This window comes from Aplidium turbinatum, chromosome 2 (assembly GCF_918807975.1).
Source record: "Aplidium turbinatum chromosome 2, kaAplTurb1.1, whole genome shotgun sequence".
Classification (NCBI taxonomy): Eukaryota; Metazoa; Chordata; class Ascidiacea; order Aplousobranchia; family Polyclinidae; genus Aplidium; species Aplidium turbinatum.
Window position 1 is genome coordinate 46872195 of NC_137473.1, and position 21795 is coordinate 46893989.

The 21795-nt window shown below is 37.7% G+C and overlaps 1 protein-coding gene across 1 annotated transcript in view; it reads left to right on the forward strand.

Moving 5' to 3' along the window:
- Positions 1-20382, forward strand: part of LOC145764343 (A disintegrin and metalloproteinase with thrombospondin motifs 3-like) — a 39788-nt gene extending 19406 nt beyond the window's left edge. Inside the window, exons 7-25 of the mRNA XM_082575960.1 lie at positions 894-1044; positions 1382-1487; positions 2103-2246; positions 2978-3110; positions 5774-5887; positions 6543-6688; positions 8126-8298; positions 8651-8784; positions 9381-9510; positions 10834-10920; positions 11708-11883; positions 12224-12369; positions 12773-12895; positions 13365-13575; positions 13836-13977; positions 15126-15358; positions 15874-16349; positions 16499-16615; positions 17176-20382. Coding sequence (XP_082432086.1) covers positions 894-1044; positions 1382-1487; positions 2103-2246; positions 2978-3110; positions 5774-5887; positions 6543-6688; positions 8126-8298; positions 8651-8784; positions 9381-9510; positions 10834-10920; positions 11708-11883; positions 12224-12369; positions 12773-12895; positions 13365-13575; positions 13836-13977; positions 15126-15358; positions 15874-16349; positions 16499-16615; positions 17176-17416 — 3183 coding nt within the window. The 3' untranslated portion in view covers positions 17417-20382. The remainder of the gene's footprint in view (positions 1-893; positions 1045-1381; positions 1488-2102; positions 2247-2977; positions 3111-5773; positions 5888-6542; positions 6689-8125; positions 8299-8650; positions 8785-9380; positions 9511-10833; positions 10921-11707; positions 11884-12223; positions 12370-12772; positions 12896-13364; positions 13576-13835; positions 13978-15125; positions 15359-15873; positions 16350-16498; positions 16616-17175) is intronic.
- Positions 20383-21795: the final 1413 nt, after the last annotated feature.

Genomic DNA, 21795 nt, shown 5'->3' on the forward strand with positions numbered 1-21795 from the left:
GCGCAAGATTTATATAGTTTCTTTGTAAAAATATTTTACATTTTGGGGTAAGCGGTGGTACGATTTGCCTTTCATCGAGATTGGGTTAAAAAATTTCGACATTCCTCTGTTTCGCCACATTTTAAACGTCGTCCACTTGAGTTTATTAACAATCATGCCGCGAAGCCATATCAATGTCGATCTGATATTTTTGCGATATTGAACGTCGTTTTAATCACGATAATTTAATCATAACTTTCAAAAAATTAGTGAATGACGATGTGAGTACATTGTTGGTGGAAATTATTCTCATTGCTTGAACCAAGGAAACACACAATCGGTGCTTTTCAGTTGTTGGTTTCATACAACCTGGAACCGAACCCAGGCTCACAGAAAGCAGGGGCGTGGCACTTACCACTAAGTTGGTTCTAAGCTTCCATTCCAACTCTCGCTGGCTGAAATTGATGATTTGTAATGCAGACTGTTGCCTTAACAATGATAGAACTGATCGGTATGAACTGGTAAAGATGCTCAATCTCAGATGACAGTTTTTTATGCGAGCAATTAAAGAATATCTTAAAATCATGACATTGTTAGCGTTACGTTGCTGCCTTTGATTCTCTCGTTCGCAAGTGAATGCGGTGATGTCATTTCAACAGGGATTAGCTCTGAAAGGTTGAGAAGTTGCGGTTTGCTAATCCTCTTGATGTTCCTCTCTTCGGCAACGAAAATCGCTTCAGGTTTAAACCCGCTGAGCTAAAAAAAAAACTGAAATGCTTGCTGCTGAGTACTTAGATTTTCAGACTGGGTGTCTGCTTTATCAATGAAGTTGAGTTTTTGTTTTCATGTTATCGATACGGAATCAGAGAGCGCACATATAAAGGGCACAGTCTCAGATCTATCCTTTTTTGCAGTCTACATCTCTGATTATTGATGACAACGCTTCGACAAGTTTAAAAAATGTTTGCAAGTGGGCTCACACAATGCACCAAACAGATCCCGCTCCCCACGGTCGGTCCCCTGACCACGCGATATTTCTTACAAGAAGAAGATTCGGCCCGGCAGGTTAATCATATTCATTTTATATGAGTATTGATTTTTTTTATCGATTATATCAATTCTTCATCAAACTGTATTTTGGAACTAATCTTACTGGAGTAAGGTTATGAGAACAGAAATTATTAGGCTACTTGCTTAGTTACAAAGCTGTTCAACATAAATTTTGTGATTTTTTTTAAACGTTTGTGCTTAATTGTTTATAAAGGTGCGTTTTTTAACCATTCAAGTTGCCGTTTATCACATTTTGTGTCAATGTCTCACATTTTATAGACCCTTTTTTGCAATATTTGTAAAACAATTTTACGTCTTTCTATCACGAAGTAACAATTACCTCTCCCAATAGGTTACGCTCACGTGTCAGGAATGTGCCATCCATTGAGAAGTTGCTCACTGAATCACGAAGATGGCTTTTCTTCATCTTTTGTTGTCGCTCACGAAACTGGTCACGTGTAAGTAGACATCACGCATGATTGATTTTACAAGCATGCGTGGACCATAACCGCATTTTCAAAGCGACTTGCATGATAATCATTTGCAACATTAGATGCAGCTAAAACCGGCTGCATCTTTCTAATCTTTTTTTTTAATGCAACTCCAGAAAAAAAAGGTTTGTTTAAAATCTCATCACACAAAAAAAGGCTTGTTGAGGGCCCAAGACCACACCTTCATAAACCCATCTTTGAAGACGTTATATGCTTGCAATGTTTACTGAGATGTTTTAAGAGCGATTACGATGACAGCTTGGGTGTCTTTCATGTTTTGTTATTGGATTTCAATTTGTGCTCCTACAACATACACCAGGTATGGGCTGTGAAGCGGCTACAAATTGCATTACTTGCTTGTCTGCTTCATCTGGTGTTAAAATAACTTGCAGCAAGACCTATGATCGAAATTCCCTCGCTTATATAGTTCAATTCTTTATTTCTGGAATTCTCATATTATTGTAAAATTTTGGATAAATTGAGTTTTTACAACGCAGTTGTCATCATAGTTGTCAATATACAATTTATTGGGTTCGTGATTTTTCGTCATCGAATTTATGTCAACATTGTTTTATGTTATAGCCTTGGAATGGAGCACGATGGTGAAGGAAATAAATGTGGAGACGAGACAAGTATGGGCTCAATCATGGCACCCCTGGTTCAAGCTGCTTTCCATCGGTACCACTGGTCAAGATGCAGCCAGCAAGAACTTAAACGTAACTTGAGGTGGCTTTGTTTCCAGGTTTTATGCATTTATATTGGCGCTATTTAAAAATCTACATTTGTTTTTATCTTTATTAAAATAAATTTTATTTTTATCTGATACCATCAAGATATAAACACTTTTATAGACCGAATGGTAAGAGTAACTGCTTGACGCTCCAACGCACATAGGTTCAATATTTCCATTTTAAGTTTCTTCTGGACAAAATATGACAGATGTTTGTACGGAAAAAATAATGTGTAAAGGTGGCTGCTGTTGCCTACTTATGCATTGAGTTTTCATTTCTTTCAATAAATTTTAATAGAAAAGCATTCCACCACTTGTATAGCATCTCCCAATTAGTAGAATATGCACGTTTTACTCCACCTGAAATATGTTTTTTTTTGTAAAGTGCTCGTTTCATAGTCATAGGACCACTCGCTTGTTTGGACCAATTTGGCATGATCACGATGTGGTCCGATTAAGCGGGTTGAACTGTCATAATATTTTTTTAATTTAAATAAACAAGTACTAAAATACCTTCGATATAACAAAATCTCCCCACAGAGTACAACTATAGGCTGAGAAGCTACTTGTATTTTTTTTAATTCATTGCTTTCTCGAAGTTATTGTGTTGTCAATGCGTGACTATCTGTAACGTTAACATAGTTTGAAAACTCTCTTAATTGTATTCGTCGAAACTGAATATTCCAACGTCCGTTCAACTAACCTTTTTCAATCATAAACATTCCAGAAAATTCACTTGCCTGCGCGACGACCCTCATTCTCCAGACTGGGGCCCGACCCCCGCTTACCCTGGTGTAACTTATTCAATGGATGACCAGTGCAGATTTGATTTCGGACAAGGGTACAGGCGGTGTACAGCTGTAAGTACATGTCCTGCGTGTTCTGACTCTGCAATTATTGGAAAAGGCTTACTTTGTTTGTTATAGAAAGATGGTAAAAATTATCTGCATTGCGGCTTCCTGAAGGTTGTAATTTGTTTTGATTGCCACCCTGTTCAAGGTTTGCAAAGGAAGTAGTATAATTTTCAATGTATGACAGTGTTTTTTTTCATAAAGAGTTTCTACGGGTAGTTTTCTATTGGAAACGGTTTTGGTGGCCGCCGCCCTTTTCCAGACAGCAAAATCTGTCATTTTTACATTGATTCAATGTTTGCAGACGTTAAATCAACGTAAAAATGACAGATTTTGCAGTCCGTTGCATCCTCGTAAAGACATGTTATTTTCTTTCGTTTTCATATAATTAAAAAGTAATTTCATGTAATTTTCCAAAAGTTACAAGTACAAACACACCACTGACTATCGAGAGACAGCTCTGCACTCGACTAACTTTGTTGAATGCACCGTTTTATGAAATTGCCGGCCCGCTTCAACGTTAAGACCTGGGGATGTTGATTTATTAAAGTTAATTACTTTAGGTTTCATTGTATCAAGTTTTGATCAGTTTTCTCATTCAATTGGTTTAATTGATGCGGTCACGTAGATTTTGTTTGGTCATAGGCAGTTTTCGAAACAATAATATAATTAATATCACGCAAAAGGCAGTTTTACATTGTTGTATATTGAAAATACACTTTAGTCACTGAGTGTGTTCATGACCGGATGCATGGTAAGTGATACTTCCATTACGTAAGTTGTACAAGCATAAAAGGATATAGCAGAACAAAGCGAATGTAAATGTGATATTACGGTACCCTACTATTTTATATTATTTTAATTATTACTATTGAGTTTCTGTGGAGCATGGGAATTGTAAGCGAAACTCAGTTTGTTTGGGCACTTAGTTTCACATACCTACAACAAAATCAACTCTCTATTTATTGCCCCCAGAAGAAAGTATATGTTTGAACCATCAAACATGAAACAAACGTGACTGACTGCTGTTTTAAATGTCAAATTTCGCAAAGATTAGTGAAGAGAAACTGAACAAAGTTTTTCTGCAACAATTGCTGCAAGCATCATTTCTTGCCCATTGCGTGTAACACCGTCCTCGCCACGGCCACCCTCGATCTGTGTGTGAGGCATTTTTTTCCAATAACTTAGCCATGTTTTACATTGATTTAGCGTTTACAGACGTTGACTGGTTTGAATGTCTTTTTATCTTCTCACTTGTTTTGAGCTACCCAACATTTTTTCAAAGCTTGGGAGCACCGGAGCAATTTTTTGGTGACCATCCTGTGAAATTTTTGACATTTTTGTCTGTGCAACATTGTTGAAAGATGTGGGTGTAGCTAAGGGCGGCGTATGACAGAAGGCTAACGCCTGTACCTCTATCCAAGTCTTAAAATCGCCAAATTTGTAAGATCTTATTTGTGTGAGCTCTGTCGATCTGCAAATGTAACCAATATGCTCTTGTATTTGCATCAGCAAACAACCAAGAAAATGTGAAGACACCGTGTAATAGTGAAGATCACCTTCTGTCGTCCTTCTTTAGAGGAAGCTTCCGAAACCAGACGAAACATTAAACGCTCCCAAGGGAAAACAGGGTGTTCATTACAGCATCACTGTAGGACACTCACTCCAACTTTTACAAAGCCCAACAGTTCCTACCAATTCAGTCTTTTTTTGCAAGGCAGTTCAACGTTTGTAGGCGTTGATTCAATGTAAAAAAAAAACTGAAGTTATTGTTCAAGTTCGTGTCGTTCGCTTGTTTGTTTCATTGTCTTGCGCTTTTTGACATTTGATGACGTTGAAATTACGTTTTATCAATCGGTTTCTCTGTTGGGCCATTGCAAACAACATGGACAGTTGATTACGCGCAAACTAAATATAATGCAATGCTTGAAGTCTTGTATATTTAGTAAGTGCAATTGATCCAAGTTAATTGAATTAAATTCATTTAATTGATTGACTAAGCGTGTTGTTTCATCGTGTATCTTGCGGCTACATCTGCATTAAACTTGTCTCAATGTTATTGCGCAATCAATTGCCAGCGCCAGTTTCATGAACAGAGTTTGAACTTTGGCTCAATTTGCTTTGGTGACCCTCTCTGACTGTACCAATTACGTTACGGAATACGTTAGTAGATACATGGTTTTGCGTAGATGTTATGTCAGAGGAAGAGTGAGGCCATAGCGGTTGCAACATCTCGTTTGACTGGGAAGCGGTTGCAACATCTCGTTTGACTGGGAATAAAACTTTCAAAGAACAATATAGTTTGTTTCAAGACTTCGATCACAGCCAATGCGCCGAACGCTCTTTGACAGATCTCCTTTTGACTGTTCCAAAACTTTTTGTAGTGTCGTATGTGACTTACTACCTTCATGCTGAAAGTGATAATCAAATGGAAATGTCGAAAGTTGAGATGTGAAGTCTCAATTTTCGAGAAAAATGACATGTTACCTTTTTGTACCAAGGACTTCAATTTCCCGTAAATTGCTGTTTTTAGTGAATTGCAACAAATGAAGTAATTTTGCAATAGGCTAAAGTTGTCGAGAATTTAAAGCTAAGTAAATCGGTTGATTTTGTCAATGCTTTTTAACATTTTATTGTGTGGAAAACAACAAGTATCAGTTTTATAATCTTAGTTCCGAAACTTGGACGTCTGCAAAACCCTGTGGTGTAGTCATGACGACAATCCACTCTTCTGCAAGACGAAGAAAGGTCCTCCAGTGGACGGGACGGAATGTGGTGAAAATATGGTAAGCGGATCTTTATCTTAGGATCAAAATGGTTGGAACGCCTGGTTAATCTATTTAAAAAATATAGAGCCCAAAATGTAGATACCAAACTCATGTTCAGCAAACAAACGTTTCGAAAACTATACTGTCTTCATCTTCAGTGGTATAGTTTTCGAAACGTTTGTTTGCTGAACATGAGTTTGGTATCTACATTTTGGGCTCTTTATTTTTTGATTAGATCTTCATTTCTTTGCTTGTTCTTCAATATCGCACCAGAAGAAAACAGTTTGATGCTGCCAAACATTTCAACAAAGCTAAAGTCCAATATTCTATCCACAATGATCAGCCTAATGTATTTTGCTGGCGAAGCAATGATTTTTTATAACTGGAAAATTTGGTGTGGATGTTATTACATCAATTTGAATGTCCGAATTTTTAGACTCTAATTCTCCAATTAGAAAATATAGTTAAAACTAAAAATATTCCTCAGTTTCTTTAGCAAATTTTCTTTTATTATTTTTTCAGTAGTGAAAAGCGTCTTTTTTGTCATTTTTTTTTATGAATTTTTTTCTTTTTACTTTCACATTCTTCTCGTAGTCATTAACGTAGAGTTGACCCAACATGATCGAAAAGATTAAAATATATGGTAAGATTCTAAAATCCGACTGTCTTGCAGTGGTGCTTCAAAAGCCATTGCGTATGGCGTGACCAACGCCAAGCCCCAATCAATGGCAACTGGAGTGCCTGGAGTCCGTATAGTGAATGTTCGAGATCTTGTGGCACTGGAGTGATGTACAGGAGCCGTATGTGTGACAACCCTGCGTAAGTCCAGCTGTACGTCAGTTTGATAAAAGCTTGAACTTGCTTTAATTGGTAAAGAGACGACGATGGTGCAGATACGAAATTAATGCCGAGTTTTGTTCATGCAGGATTTGCAGGGAGACAGATTGCTTAATATTTCGTAATAACTTAATTTTTTTGTCAAGTATGTTTTATTCTTTATGCCCTATGAATATTTGATATTTTCAATTTTTTAAATACACAGCCAAACAATCAACAACGTGTCATCAGTACCACCACCGCATGTTAAACAATAGCAGTAAATGCAACAATTTAAGTCCTTTCAGGTGCAAGATGTGTATTTTGCAAATAACGGCTTTACTGTTTTAGGTAATTGCCAATGTTTTGACTGGCTGATCTGAAATTGCGATTTCATATCCAATTCATATTCAATTGCTCTTTCGAGAATAAGGAAATCACTTCAAAAGATTTTTTTTTGTTTATTTTATTTGCATTCTGCAAAACGTTTTCTTCAATGACCCCATTACAAATGAGTCATTTCTGAAGTGACATGATTTTTGTCATCTCTTTTCGTTTTACCACCAGTAATCAACGTTGAAATGACGTTTTTAGTTCACGTATTACCAGTCTCGTCGGGGTTCAGGTGACTTTTTTCATCTTCAAAGTGCAAAAAGTGCGTTGATAAAAAGTAAACGGTGTATAATGGAAAAGTGTAACATCACATTTACTTCCATTAAAAGCAAGTTTTGAATTGTATCATTGCATCATACTTTTGTCATCAGTCCAAATGCACAATGGGAGGTTTCATACAGAAGCATGAAGAGAACGGGCACTGACATTTGAGACACCTGTGCTGCATCGTTATCTTAATTTCACTTCCAAGGTGTTTAGATTTTTTCTAACCACCGTTTTTTTAAAACGAGCTGCGTTGGTTTCAAGGCTAAGAATTGATGTCAATTTGTTCTTTAAGGGACAAATTGCATTGTTACTTTGTATAGTATTTATAACGTTGAAAGAAAGTAATACTTTCACAACCCGAAACAAAAGCAAATGCCCAACGAGTAACATTTAAAAGACGTAGGAACTTTTCACATGTCTTACTCCGCAGCTATCTGCAGCTGACTTACAATACATCAGATTTGACATCGGTTTAGCAAAATTCTTGAACAGCTAAGCGTTGTCAGATCTTGTTTTGTTTCACATAAGAACAGTGATGATGACAACATTTTCTATTAGTTGTCATATTCTTTAGAAAATCTCTTGGGGATAATATGGGCAATCAAAATTTTTCTCCAATCGATTTCCTTGTCTTTTTTAATTTTTCCTTTTTTGAAGAGTTGTTTAAAAAATGTCTGCAAAAAAGCAGAAGGTGTGCTTATGTTTTTGATGTATCAAGAAGCGCTTTTTATAACAATTCTGGACAACCATGAAATTTTAACGTTACCTAAATGTGTACAGACCATCGCACGGAGGAAGCGAGTGTGTAGGTAAAAACGTGGATTACGATTTGTGCAACAAACGTGCGTGTTCTGCAAGGACCGATTTTCGGGCCGATCAATGCTCATACAGAAACGACCTTGTAGAATACAAAGGACAGCGTCACAAGTGGTTGCCTTATGAACCTTTGGACGGTGAGTTGAATTACAAATATCCGAAATGATGCAATTTTTATTTTGCTAACGAGACTCACAAGACTAAAATCTAAGGTTCTAAACTACAGTGTTTCATTAGGTAATTAATCTTACGTAAGAAAAAAAAAAAACATGCCAAATTTAAGCTTCAAAAAAGCCTTAAAACTTGTGTAAGTTTGATATAAAACGAATGCTATGAACAACGCTGTGGATATGTTTTGTGAAATCCAACTAAGCGTATAACTGATGAAACACCATACCTTCATCTCGTTATAGCAGATGAATCGGACATAATAACAACATAATTTTATGTTTTTAAAGCTCTTATCAAATCTTTTGAATTTCTTTTTAGGCGACCTTAAATGTGATCTCTTTTGCGTCTCAAAGAAGACGAACGATGTTGTGACGATGGGAGACATTGTGGCAGATGGAACTCAATGCAGTTATGATGATCCTCACTCGATTTGCATCAGAGGAGAATGCGTGGTGAGCGATTGTTCAGTGAAGGAACTGTTGCTGTTCTTTTTTGGTCATTGATTTGTTGATTTGATTTGAAATTACAAATTTCACTATGCGATACGCTGCACTGTCACTATAATTAAGTAAAAAATCCTCAAAAAGGTCAAAGCGTGCATGTTGTTTAGATAAAAAAAAGTACATATCTATAGCTAATAAGGCCACGACCGCTTCACATGTTAATTGACCGTCTCAACGGTTGCTTTAAATTTTCAGCAATAGATACTCACTACTTTACACAGTTTAACGTCTCTGCATTTGAAATTAGAACACGATGAAACAGATAATTCACTTTACCATGACCAACAATAATAAAACTGTTTTAGTGAACAAAAACGTTTGCAAGTTTTAAAACGTTCAAGTACAATGAAGCAACATTACGGTAAAACAAAACATGCATTATTTCCAAACGTTCTTTCAACCCTATTTTCTTCTGTGGCACGAACTTGGCGGCTTTCACTAACCGCAACCCTTTGAAGTCCAGTAAAGTTGGCGTTGAACTTGGCACGACCGTTATCACCGAAATCGAGCGCTTTACTTGGAGGCTGATCACAGTTTGTCTGTAGGAGATCGGATGCGATAAAGTGATAGGATCGACTCGCCGTGAAGATGATTGCGGGGTTTGCGGAGGCGACGGCCGGCAGTGCAGGAACATACACGGCCAAGTGAAGAAAAGAGTCAACCGCAAACTGAACAGTGAGCGTTGAAAAAAAGCTATTTTTAGTTTTAACGCTAATTTAATGTATTTTAATAACAAATCGTAGCAGTGTACAGCTGTTAGGTGTATATTCCATATCCTGACGTATTCCGTATTGTGATAAATAACAATGCACTTCTGTGTTCAGAAAACGTGTCTTTTAATGTATATTTTGGTATTACTTTATTTATGTATTAGTTTGCTTGATTTTTAAACAACACCTGTCACAGTGTCACACCACAGTCGTTAAATGTAAATTTATGTAAAAACATCAAAAAATCCAATAAATACGTAACGTATCCAGCCTAACAATCTACATTTGATAATTTTGCACATAATAACGTTATATGCAGTATTCACTGCGTAGATACTTGGGCCACACCTACCAGTGTCTAATTTAGGACCACTCATTAACAACTCCGAGCATGGTCTATAAAATTGAGGGCTTTTGTTTATTGTCTGAATGAATTGAATAGATGCTTTTGGGTGCGTCACTCTTTAATGTGTGACGTCAGTCCTTTGTGCTGAAAAGGAGTGTAGATCCAAGAAGAATTTGATAAATTATAATTAGGGCCTTAAAACAGGTCAAATATATTTAGCCATAGGATTTGACTCTGAGGGATGACCACTGGAATTAAGTTTCCACTTGAGTTAAAAATACTTTACAAAGCACAACAACTTAATATTGACAAGCATGGAAGAAAATATATAGCTTGCTGAGTATGTTTACTTAGCGTTCACTTTAAATTCTTTTGCGTTACTCATAAAACGTATCCTTGATGTTTTAAAGACGATCAAGTTTTTGACACCAAATTAATTCGCTCAGCCCAAGGGTTGCCAGCTTATGTGAATTTGCGCTACACCAATCCAATGCATGACCTGAAAGCGACTCACGTTAGAACACATAGGCACCGAGTTGGTGACGCCTTTGCCTCCTTTTTGCGCCATGACAAGTGAACAAGACGGACATGGCTACTTGCATAATAATAATATCAACTGAAAATGTTTTTAAAACTTGGCAACGCTACTGTTGTTTATGTCTCCGCATCTTGGCAAATGTACGCTTATGACACCAGTTTAACTCTAAACCGACGCACCAGGATGTCACCCCGCCCTGGTTAGTTTAGGTCTGAGCTTATCGTTTTCCTTCAGCCTTTGGGGGCATACCTATGTCATCTTACTATGCCGTAATTTCTAATCTCGTGTTTTAATTTATTGATATAGAAAAATAGTTCAAATCCAAAGTTAAAATTGAAACTCGATTTAGACCAGGATATGGTTGCGCGGCTGCGCCAGTGTTTTAATCGTGTTCTTTCTTTTAGATTACATCAAGTTGTATAAAATACCTTCTGGAGCTCGACACATCAGAATTCAAGAAGTATCTCCGGTTGACAATACCAATCTTTTGGGTAAGCAATTTCTAAAACAATAGATTGAGTTTCGCTTTTAGCAGCATGGTTGCTGGTAAAAGCACGATCTGTTTTAGCCTGATCCACAGCGAACCCGCAGCATCAGGCTTAAACAGGTCGTTTAAATCTACATTAATGAAGCAAATTTCGAAAACTATCTCCAAAACTTTAGTTGTTTTCAAGATAAGTGACGTAAAATCGACGAAAGAAATTAGAATGTGTAATCAGTCATGTAAAACCATGAGATGACTTTATCTCCTGGGAAATTAAACTAAAGTCGCGTTGACCCAATATAAAGTTATACCAGTTTTTAAAATATCAGTCATTGAATGGCTTTGTACTTGATTTTGAAAATCATGTTATTTTGTTTTTTGGTCTTGTTTCGATATGAAGCTTCTTCCTTCGTTTATAAATTTTTCGTATACTCCTATGACCGCGAATGTTGTTGCCAAGTCTCATCATGTGATTGCGTGTTAACGCGAACCACAAATCTTCGGAGAATTGGGGGCAATCTTCCACCCTTCGCAGACGACTATACAAGTACACGTTGGCCTCACGTTGCGACGGGCAATATTGTATTTCTATTAAATGATTTTTGCGCCAGTCAGTCGCTATTGATTGATTGATCTTGCGCATGTGAGCAAGCCATTTGCATAATGTCTCTTGTAATTCAATTTTCTTTCACCTTTTTCATCCAGTGCTTGCGCAAATGTACTATCATTGTTACTGTATTGGCAATGCTTCACTTAACGTACGTTTAATTTGATGTAACTTAACATCTTTCTAGCACTCAAGTCTCGGGCAGACAAGAGATATTTTTTGAATGCCAAAGCCCGAAGAATTCCTGAAAGCGAAACCCCAAGAAAGGTCATCCACTCAGGATCCATGTGGACTTATGACAGTCAGCAAGGCAAAGAAACGATCACTTGTCTTGGTCCTATCAATTCGGACGTGATATTATTGGTGAGGCTGTTTTCTAGTATGAAACGGTAGGCCTACCATCCTAACTAAACAACAAAATCTGTAATTTTTACTATCTGCAGACGTTGAATCAATGTAAAAATGACTAATTTTGTTGTTGACCTTGTCATTTAGTGGCTGGTAACGTACTGAAAATAGTTTTTTTTTAGATATAGTGAAAAAAAAACTATGTTCTGGTCAAAACTATAGCATAACTTAAAGTCAGCATTAAACGCGTTTTATTTTTTATGAGGATTAGAAGTGTAACTTCAAAAGCGAAATAGGACTGTTTAACATCATCGGTTAGTTGTCATTTTGCGAAACGTCAATTTTTACGTTTTAGTTGTTGATCCAGCGGCGTAACGTGAAAGCGATTGTTCGCTACAGCTACGTCGCTCACGTCAACGACGTTCCTAAACCACGAGACACGTATCGGTGGGAGATAAAGCGATGGAGTCCTTGTTCCGGGAGCTGCGGTTCCGGCCACAAGTACGGATGTCAAGTTCTTATGAAAAACGTTTTTTTTTTTTCTGATTAAGTTTATTAGTTTTCCTCCTCTTGCCAACTTTGCTGCGCTGTTTTCTTTTATTTCTATCTTCCGGTTTCCTCTTCAGTCTACAAGGAAAATTCCCATTTATTGCGGAATCGAGCGTTGTTTTTTTTGCTTTTTGTTTTGGATTTCTATGCGGCCTTTAAACATATTCGTTTCAATATTACACAAAGTGTGTCCGATTTCATAGACGTCGTCTTCCTAATGGTCCTATCAAACATCTTCATCATTTACTTGGTTGTGGGATGTTATTTCCAGTTATTATTATTCTTAACTTTTTATGATTTCAGTTTAATTGACATCAAACGTTTCCTATTTGTTCACTGTATAATTTCCACCCAGGAGAGCCAAGTACGGGTGCAGGAGTCAAACTGGGAAAAAGTGGGTCAGCAAGAGGAATTGCAGAGGAAAACCACCAAGATCGAATCGACAGACTTGCCGGGTGGAATGCAGAACCATCTCAAGGTAGGTCGTCTCTTCACTGTAGCGGTGTGAAAAGTGACTGCTGGTTTTGTTTCCAATGGTTCTGTGTCTTAAAACTAGTAATTTGATGACAATTTTATTCTTTATAAAACTTTTGTTGTTGTGAGTAGCAATTCTGTGTTTTGTATCGTATTTTTGTCGTATCCAAGGTTACACCCGATAGTTGAAGGTTTAAGTTAAGTGAACGGGAGAAGGCAAGAAAGCCAATCTTCGTGTCCACCTTCAAGCATGTCTTTAAGTGCCTTGCCAAAGACACAGTCACATGCTCTTGAGCGGTGTCGAACCTCCACTTGCCTATGCAGTTGACTCCTAAAATTGTAAATTTAAGATTAAATACATAATATTTTGTGTTGGTAATGGTTGGAGAATAACGCATTGCAAATTCTTTGGATTTTTTAACGTTTAGTCAGAATTTAACTAATTCTAACATTACTAGTTTTAATTTTACCAGATGGGAAACAGGAGACTGGGGCCCCTGCTCGAAAACATGTGGGGCAGAGGGTTTTCAGCGTCGTGACGTCACTTGCCATCAAGTTAATCACCAGGGAGTTTCTCGGGTCACTAACGACAACTCCTGTCAAAATAACCAGCGTCCCATTCCTCGGAAGATCTGCTATCCCCATCCTTGTCCTCCTAGATGGCGAAAAGGTGCTTGGTCTGATGTAAGTTTTCCTCACGCTTTCTGTTCATCAATTCAAGCTCTCGACCAGTTGTCTTGTTTTTTTTGTACTTTTTGGTTAGTTGGCGCAGTGCAAAAATGGCATCTAGCATGCTGCTGCGGCAAAAAAACCCACTTTGAGATCAATAGCGTAACCTACCCTTTAATGTCAGCTGTCTTTAACAATTTCAGAGCTGCTTTAAATGCACTATGTATCGAAAAGAAAACACGAAATCAAAGATGACAACTTTCTGTTTCTTTCAGTGTTCTGCCACATGTGGACCAGGCACCCAGCGTCGCCAAGTGATATGTCGGGCTTTGGGGATACCAAGAGCTTTCAACCCGTCAGCCTGCACAGATGAAAGGCCTATTAATGTACAAAGTTGCGAAAGTGCATCTTGTATAGGTAAAGGCATTTTGAATAAATAATATTCTACATCAGCTTATTTGCAGGCGTTCTGTTGCCTTGGCACTATCACAGTATTGCTGCACAAAAATTTTAGCTTTTAATTTTTACGTTGATGCAACGTAAAAGTATTGATGTTTTTTTTGCATTATGCTGATGAGAAACACATACAAACGTAGACGTTTACCTGCTATCTCGTTTGATACTGAAATGCGAAGAAAGCTCCGTAGCTGCTTCAATGTATCAAACTTCAAGTATTTCTAAATTATCTACTCTGAGTTATCTTACGAACTTATCTACCCTACACTGTAGAGTGTAAGTAGATGGACGAATAGAGTTGCAAAAGTGTTATGTTGAAGTACCGTTGTCTAATATTGCATGGAAAGTTAGACCTGGCAAATATCCGAATAATGCTAACAACTGTTTAATCTTGCATGTTGTCCACTTTGCTTTTAAGGGCCGTTTGCACTGCATCAATCTACACGCAAAGAACATTTTAGCGTTTTTTTTGTTTTATTTTTGGTAACAGGATCTGTCATTCAATAGATGAGAATTTTGCTGCTTGGTTTCGAGTAAGTGTAAACGGTCCTTCCCATAAACATCACAGCATTGCTGTCACTTGTGCATTATTAACAAACCCTTTAATGTCTCAGCTGAAGTCGCAGTTACACTAAGCACCACTACGACGAGCACTACCACTTCAAACCCAACCACAGCGATAGGTATAAGACAGCATTTCAGTATTTCGTCTTATTACAGCTTCCAATTTGGGCTTTTTGATTTAACATCATTGCGTATCTTTGCTGATAAATGGTAAAGCTGCTTTACATTTGTCGGCGTAGAATTGGAAATTCTTAAAATTTCTGATTTATATTGTGTTTCTGGTAGCATAAATTGGTTTATTTGAATTTTAATTTATAGGCTAATGGTTTCATTCAGAATTATTTTATTTTTAGTTAGATAATTCTGCATCAGCTTTACGCATGCTCTACCAAGCTGCTATGCACATGGTTAGAAATTGGGAGCGATTTCTAATGAGTAGTTTCTAAAACTCAATTTTTTTCCTGCTGATATTGTTTTAATCGTCTGTTTTATCAGTTCAATGTGTTTCTCCACAGTAAATGCTTATGACCTTTTTTTTGCTACAGCGGACGATTGCGTCAGAGACCAATCCATTTTCTGCAGTGTGGACAATTTGGCCCAGTATTGCGCAATCGGAAGTTACAGAAAGCTTTGCTGCAAATCGTGCAGGAAAGTTTTGTCGAAGCAAAGCAGCAAGGGGACTTCTGGAAAATCTGTTCACAAAAAGCCGCCTAACGTTGCAATAGAATCAGCTTTTGCAAACATCACTGGCAACTCCAACCACGAACTTAAAGAAACGGTCAGTTTGTGATGACAAATGTCACGTTTTTGTCAATCGTACGCCATCCTATAAAAACGATTTGATGACATTTATGCAAGCATTTCATCTATGAAGATGTCTCTATTTTTTATTTTCACCAGCTTAAATTAAAAACACCTTTCTATACAAGGAGGTCTAAGAAACGGTTGGATTTAATTGCCTTTGCATGCGTTGAAAAGGAAATGTTTGATCAGATGTTGATGACGCGAAACTTTTTAACTCCAGCTGTGCTCACTGCTCAGCCACAAAGTATTGTTTTGAGACAAACAATCAATATCTACCTTTAATCACGAAATGTAAATGAGAAATTTTCAATTTTCTACCTGGCATGCCCTTTAAGTCTTCCCAACACACAGACTTGTGTTTGTAATGCAAAAGCTGGCTTCCGGAACTTAATTTGCAATTCTACAACCTTACAAAACGTAAAACTTTTATGCCCCCTTTGTTTTTTGTTACGTTTTGCAGTTACATGTTTTCGGTGATTTCTTTTACAGATTTTGGCAATTCAAAGTGACCTTAAAATTACGTCATCGACCGATGATGATATCATCATCAATCCCCCAATCAATGTGACTTCGGGCGAGGTCAGCGACGCAACCGATCAAGACGGCAGCATGCCCAACGATGACGTCATAGTGGAGGAAGTCGACGACGTGATAGATGTCGCGACCAGTGATGCGGAACACGATGATTATGACCAGTCCATAAACAACGAATATTTGGACGGTGACGATGACTTGCAAGAATTCATTTTGACTTTGCCGCCACCTAACAACAACGGTATCGAGGAACCGACATCGGTCACCGATCATCACGTCATGCTTGCTAACAAGAGGAAAAGTTCCGCTACGATTCCCGTTCCGACGGATGATTCCGCTCCATCCAGAAGAAGACGTTCTGTCACCCACTCATCCCTGGTATTGCAAGGCTGGAGCGAATGCCTCGTCAAGGAATGCGGAGCTGGCATCAGGTAAAGAGTCATTTCCAACGCGTTTGTGTTTTTTAATCTGTGATAAAAGTTTCTTTTTCTTAGGCGTGATTTCAGCTTTACAAGGTCGTATGCATGTCCAGGCTTCAACAGACTGAAGTTAGCATTTTTCTTATTGAATTTTGACATAGGCATTCCATATACCAATGTTGGAACAACGTAAACCAAGCTTGGACAGAAATGGAACATTGCCCTGAAGCAACAACACTGATGACTGTTTGCTTTGTACCATGCTATTCCTTGTCAGGGTGAGCGTAATTTAAATTGGATTATTGTCATAGAAAGTGCAGACGACAAAGCTTTTTCGCACACTTGTAGATACCACTGCAACTATCAGCATGTGAATACGGATATTTTTGCTGGGTGTTGTTTTGTTCTAAGACCGAAAATTATGCGCTTGTATAAACGAAAATTGTACAACCATCTTGATTTTTCATATGGTGTAGCCTACGATAAAAAAAATTGCAAACACCCGCAGTCTCCGTAAAGCCAAAAGAAGGTGACAGTTTTCATATTGTGTTGAAGACCAGCATAAGTATCTCGAAGAAGTCAGTCATACAATTGTATTCAACTTATAAAACGTTGATAATGTTGGGCTTGTTGCTTTGCTCCAACAACTGATGATATCCTGGAGACGCTGCAACCATCCAGCAAAAATCCTATCTCAGCTACAATAGAATATTTATCAATTCTAAATATTGTTTTGACTTTTTAGCTGAGACAATTGACATATTATTGTAAATGGTTAGACTTGTTCTGTCAAGTTAGCTTTTTCTTTCAACATATTAGATTTCTATACGTTTTTCAGAGTTCCCGGGGACAAAAGAGCCGATTTACAAAGTAATGCTGCTCGAGCGGTGTGTAGAGAATTTAAAAAGAATGGACTTGGCCCCCGTACCAATCATATAAAGTGCCGTGGGTTGCGTCCCAGAAAAGCGCATTCACAATTCCGCTCTGCCCAAAGACATCATTTGATCAACAGAACTTCATCTCGAAAAATGCGTGGGTCGTTGCGTGAGAATTGGGAACGTAACGTAGATGGAAGTTGATGAGAAAGTCATTGAGAGGCGTCATGCTTGGACGCGTTTAAAGCGTCACACTTTGGCTCACATGTCAAAGACGAGTTCGAGTCCACAAAACTCAGTGTTCGGATTTACTCTTGAATGTGGCTGTAAGCGGGACTACTCCTATCCCATGGCATTCATGCTGCTTAGTTATGTAGTTTGCAAAGATTTTTTGCAATGAAGCAAACCGATAGTCGTTCTTGCCACTTCACTTCGAACATGCGCTTTTTTCTGCAAAAAACGTATTTTATCGTTACATCATTACAACGAAAATAATCGTTGCCTTGCTGGACCTTGGACAAGTGTTTCTCATGTTGAGAAACAAGAATACTTTTCTTGCTGTGGCAAACTATTTTAGTAACGAACCGTAGGCCTATTCATCTTTCTATTATCGATTTTGTAAACCTTTTGAAACCTCATGCATCTACTGAGGCCTTATATCGACTTACCCTTGCATCAAAGACACTCGTACAGTTAAAGCTGGATTTAAGGTGATTCCAGTACTTGATTCCAGTCATTATAGTTTGCTTGCCTTTCATATCGAAATGGAGGATTGCACTGCACAAGTCGTTTTCTCAAATTTCTGTCGCTATATTTCAGAAACAATTTGTAGTAGCAAAAATCTGTGACAAGAATCTTGTTCGTAGCTTTCATGACAATGCTTGTGCCTTTATTTTTAAGCAAAATTTGAAAAAAAATAACGTCTGATTGCACGCAGTTTCTGTGCGTCAAATGTGGTCGACAATAGAAAAAAAATTAGACTACATGACTGTGATGTTTTGAAATGATTGATCGGTCCCTATTTATCACTGCGATGATTTTGGTTGGCATTTTATAGTTTCTAGCTCATTTGTTTTTATTTTATTTCAACTTGGCAGCTTTCAAATGATGAAGTAGGTAAGGCCTACCATGTTTTGAAATTCAGCCTCATAGTTGCTAGCTGCTTTCGTTTTGATTGTTTCAAAATAGGTCTCATCGCGCAATGCATCGCTTTTATGTTGTTCTTTTCACTTGTTTACTTTGCTGGATGTTTATCTTTATTTATTGTTTGTTTGTTTTCGCGTAATTTCCCAATTGGTAAATCAGCCTTTTTACGTTGATTCAACGTCTGTAAACGTTGAATCGATCTGATTTGGTGACGGGGTTAATACGGCAGTCAGTATTATGATGTTTCTGTATATTTTTTTGCAAATTTGTTGACTATTATTCTACGATGGGGTGATACAGAGAATAAGGGTTGCCAGATGGAAATTTGACAAACGCCACAAAAGAATGCACGATGCAAATAACCTTTCTGTAAATGAAAAAGAAGGAAAAAGCTCAAATAAGTGCAAACTAAAATTGTGTTAAAATTAAAGGGTATTTTGAAAACACAATTCATTTTTGTGGTGCTGATATCTTTTGGTGCGTGGGATCTAGTGGGTGTAAACAAACCATTTTTTATTTCTTGTTTTTGTGGGTTTTTGTAATTTTTTTAGGAATTTAAAAAGTGGGCTTTCTAAAAGCATGACAGCATCTTTAAAAGGACTTAACCGTGTACTTAAAATTATTATCTCTTTAAACAATATTTATGCCAAGAACTATTTTTTCCATATTAAAAGCACGGGGTAGACCGTTAGCTGCTACGCTGAAAGGCAGGTAGCCTATATCTTTACAAGAAAAAGGTGATCACCACTTTTTAAAGCAGCTTGATTATACTGCGAAGCTCGAAAAGTTTTGCTTCCAGTTCACATTCTTATTTGTAGTTGTGACAGATCATTAATATTTTTGACTGTGTACGTATGTTGTAAAATACAGCATTTTTAGTCGATTCAAAACGTTTCAACATATTAATTAAGTTGAAGATATTTTTGTTTTTCAAGAAGCTGCTTTTTTGTGTTTGCTTTGACTGCAAATTTCAAAGTGTCTACATTTGTGCTGTGGTGTATCTGATATGTCTCACAACAAACTCATAACAGATTTTATAACAGTGGCTCATTGCCTGTCCTCAATTGTGTCCTTCCCTTGCTTTTACAAAGAAAAAAATGTTTCATCTTGATTTTATGGACCGGTACACGGACATGCATTATCAGGTTATTCAAATCTTAAATTGCATTCAATTACCTTTTTATCAGTTCAGGGTTAGCTTAAAACACATGTTGACTTGAAAGATAATGTTACTTGATTGAGAATATTGATTGACGTTTGTTGATGTCTTATCGAGGGCTGTTCAAAGTATTTTTTCAGCCAAACGAAACCAAAATTGTTACAAAGAGTTTTGTGTCGAAACGAAATGTTTCAAACTATTTTGCTGAACACTCGTCAGCCTGAACAATTGTGAAATCTTTTGGAATTTAGAACAAAGCGAAATTTCATTTCCTTTGAAACAAAACCAGAACAAAAGATTTTAAACTGAAAGAAATAATATTTTTGAACAGCCTATCCTGGCCACTCCTAGTCATCACTTTTTCTACTCCCAACTTCAGACCCTAACAATGCAATAACTGTCCCTGGCTTAGCTCGTCTTTTCAACACAAATGCCATGAACGTATTTGATAAGTTTTAGCAACATTGCTTTCTTGTTTGCATTTTGACTGGCATTGTTATGTTGGCGTAAATGACTAAACGATACATCTACCCAAAACCAACACAACTTTTAAGAAAACATTTGTCAGTCACAGAATGAAAGCCTATTGATCAATAAAGCAGTGAGCTTCAAAATGCTTTACATTTTTGTATCATTGTAAATTTAACCTTACTTTTGTCGATGATTTGGTTTTTTTCAGCCGCTATACTCTTGCTGTTCTTCCATTAATTCAATGTAATTATGAAACAAACAAAAGAATCTGTGTCGCGCTGTCTCTTCTGTCACATAGTCCCATCCTATGTATTGTATGCAGCATAATATCAGTTTTGGTGTTTTGGTTACTATTGCGTTTTCAGCTCGAAATATAACTTATTTTTCTACGTTTTCTTCGGTTGTGCATTTGTGCAATGTGTATGAAGTATAGAGTCAAACCGACAATAGTATGCAAGACCAACCGACCGACCACATGTGAAGCCTTTGCCACAATGACCAAAAAGTATATTTAGGATTGTTTGCAAGAGAGGGGACAATTGCTTTTGATTGATTGATTGGTTGAATCTTTTATCCTCGGACTGGGAAAGCTTCTTGCAGAGCTTAATCCTGGCAGTTTCGCATAGGCTACTTGTAGAGCAGTGGTTCCCAACCTTTTTGTCTTGGTGACCCCCTTTAAAAATTTTCGTAGATACCGCGACCCCCACTTATTAACTTTCCTAAATGCAAGTATACTATTAACAAATAATAGCCTACAACAAAAGGCAGCACTAAAAATGTTTTCTTGCATTTTGACAAATCAATGCGATGGTTGACCTTGTAGGTCTGCAGCTAACCGTGAAATTCGAGGTTGCGTGCTAGACAGAGCCAGTCTCTGTAGTCTTCCACATCCATTCTATTTCTTTCCTTCGTTTTCATATGCAGAAGAGCTGAAAAATCACTCTCACTTAGATACGTCGTAGCGAAGGGCAGTAATACTTGAAAAGCCAGCTTAGAAATCTGTGGGTATGAATCATACATTTCACACCAAAATTGAGAGAGTGACTTTGTATTGCTGGTTCGCAATTGCTAATTGCTCACTTAAATTAAACAACCAGCATTCCAGTCCCAGTTGAAAATATCTATCATTATGATTTCAAAAACACAAAGCTATTGCACTGATGCAATGTTCAAGTTCTCTCTTTCTCTTACACTATAAATAAATACTTAAATAGACCACAAACTACTAGCACTAAGGCTAATCTTGTTGCTAGGATCTCATTGCGGTGTGTTTACATCACCCGCAACCGCTTCATTTCGGTTGAAACTACCGACATGAAATCCAGACAGCCACGAATCTCATTTCGGTCATCGCATGCAAACAGACTACGAGTCTGGCAGACTAACCAAAACGGAAAATTTTCATTTCGGGCGCAATGAAACGTCATGTAAACGTAGCCTTGCACATAGGCTACTACTAGCGGACCGGTACCTCGTCCTACTTACATTCACTTTGGTTGTTGCATTAGCAACAGCTTCGCGACCCCCTATAAAATGCTCTGCGACCCCCTTGGGGGTCGCGACCCCCAGGTTGGGAACCACTGTTGTAGAGGCTTTGAATCACTAACGCAGGCCCGGTCACCGAGATTGACAGAGTGAAGTTTCCGATTGTTGAAGCCTTGTTGCCGGGGAATTATTCCATCCATTAGATGCCGCTGAATGGAGAGCAGTCCTTAACGTGCGTTGCTCAAGCGCACACCCCGAGAGTCGAACCAGCGCCGCTATTGATCTTGAAGTTTCTTCATTCCAGAAGTGACGTGCTAACCCA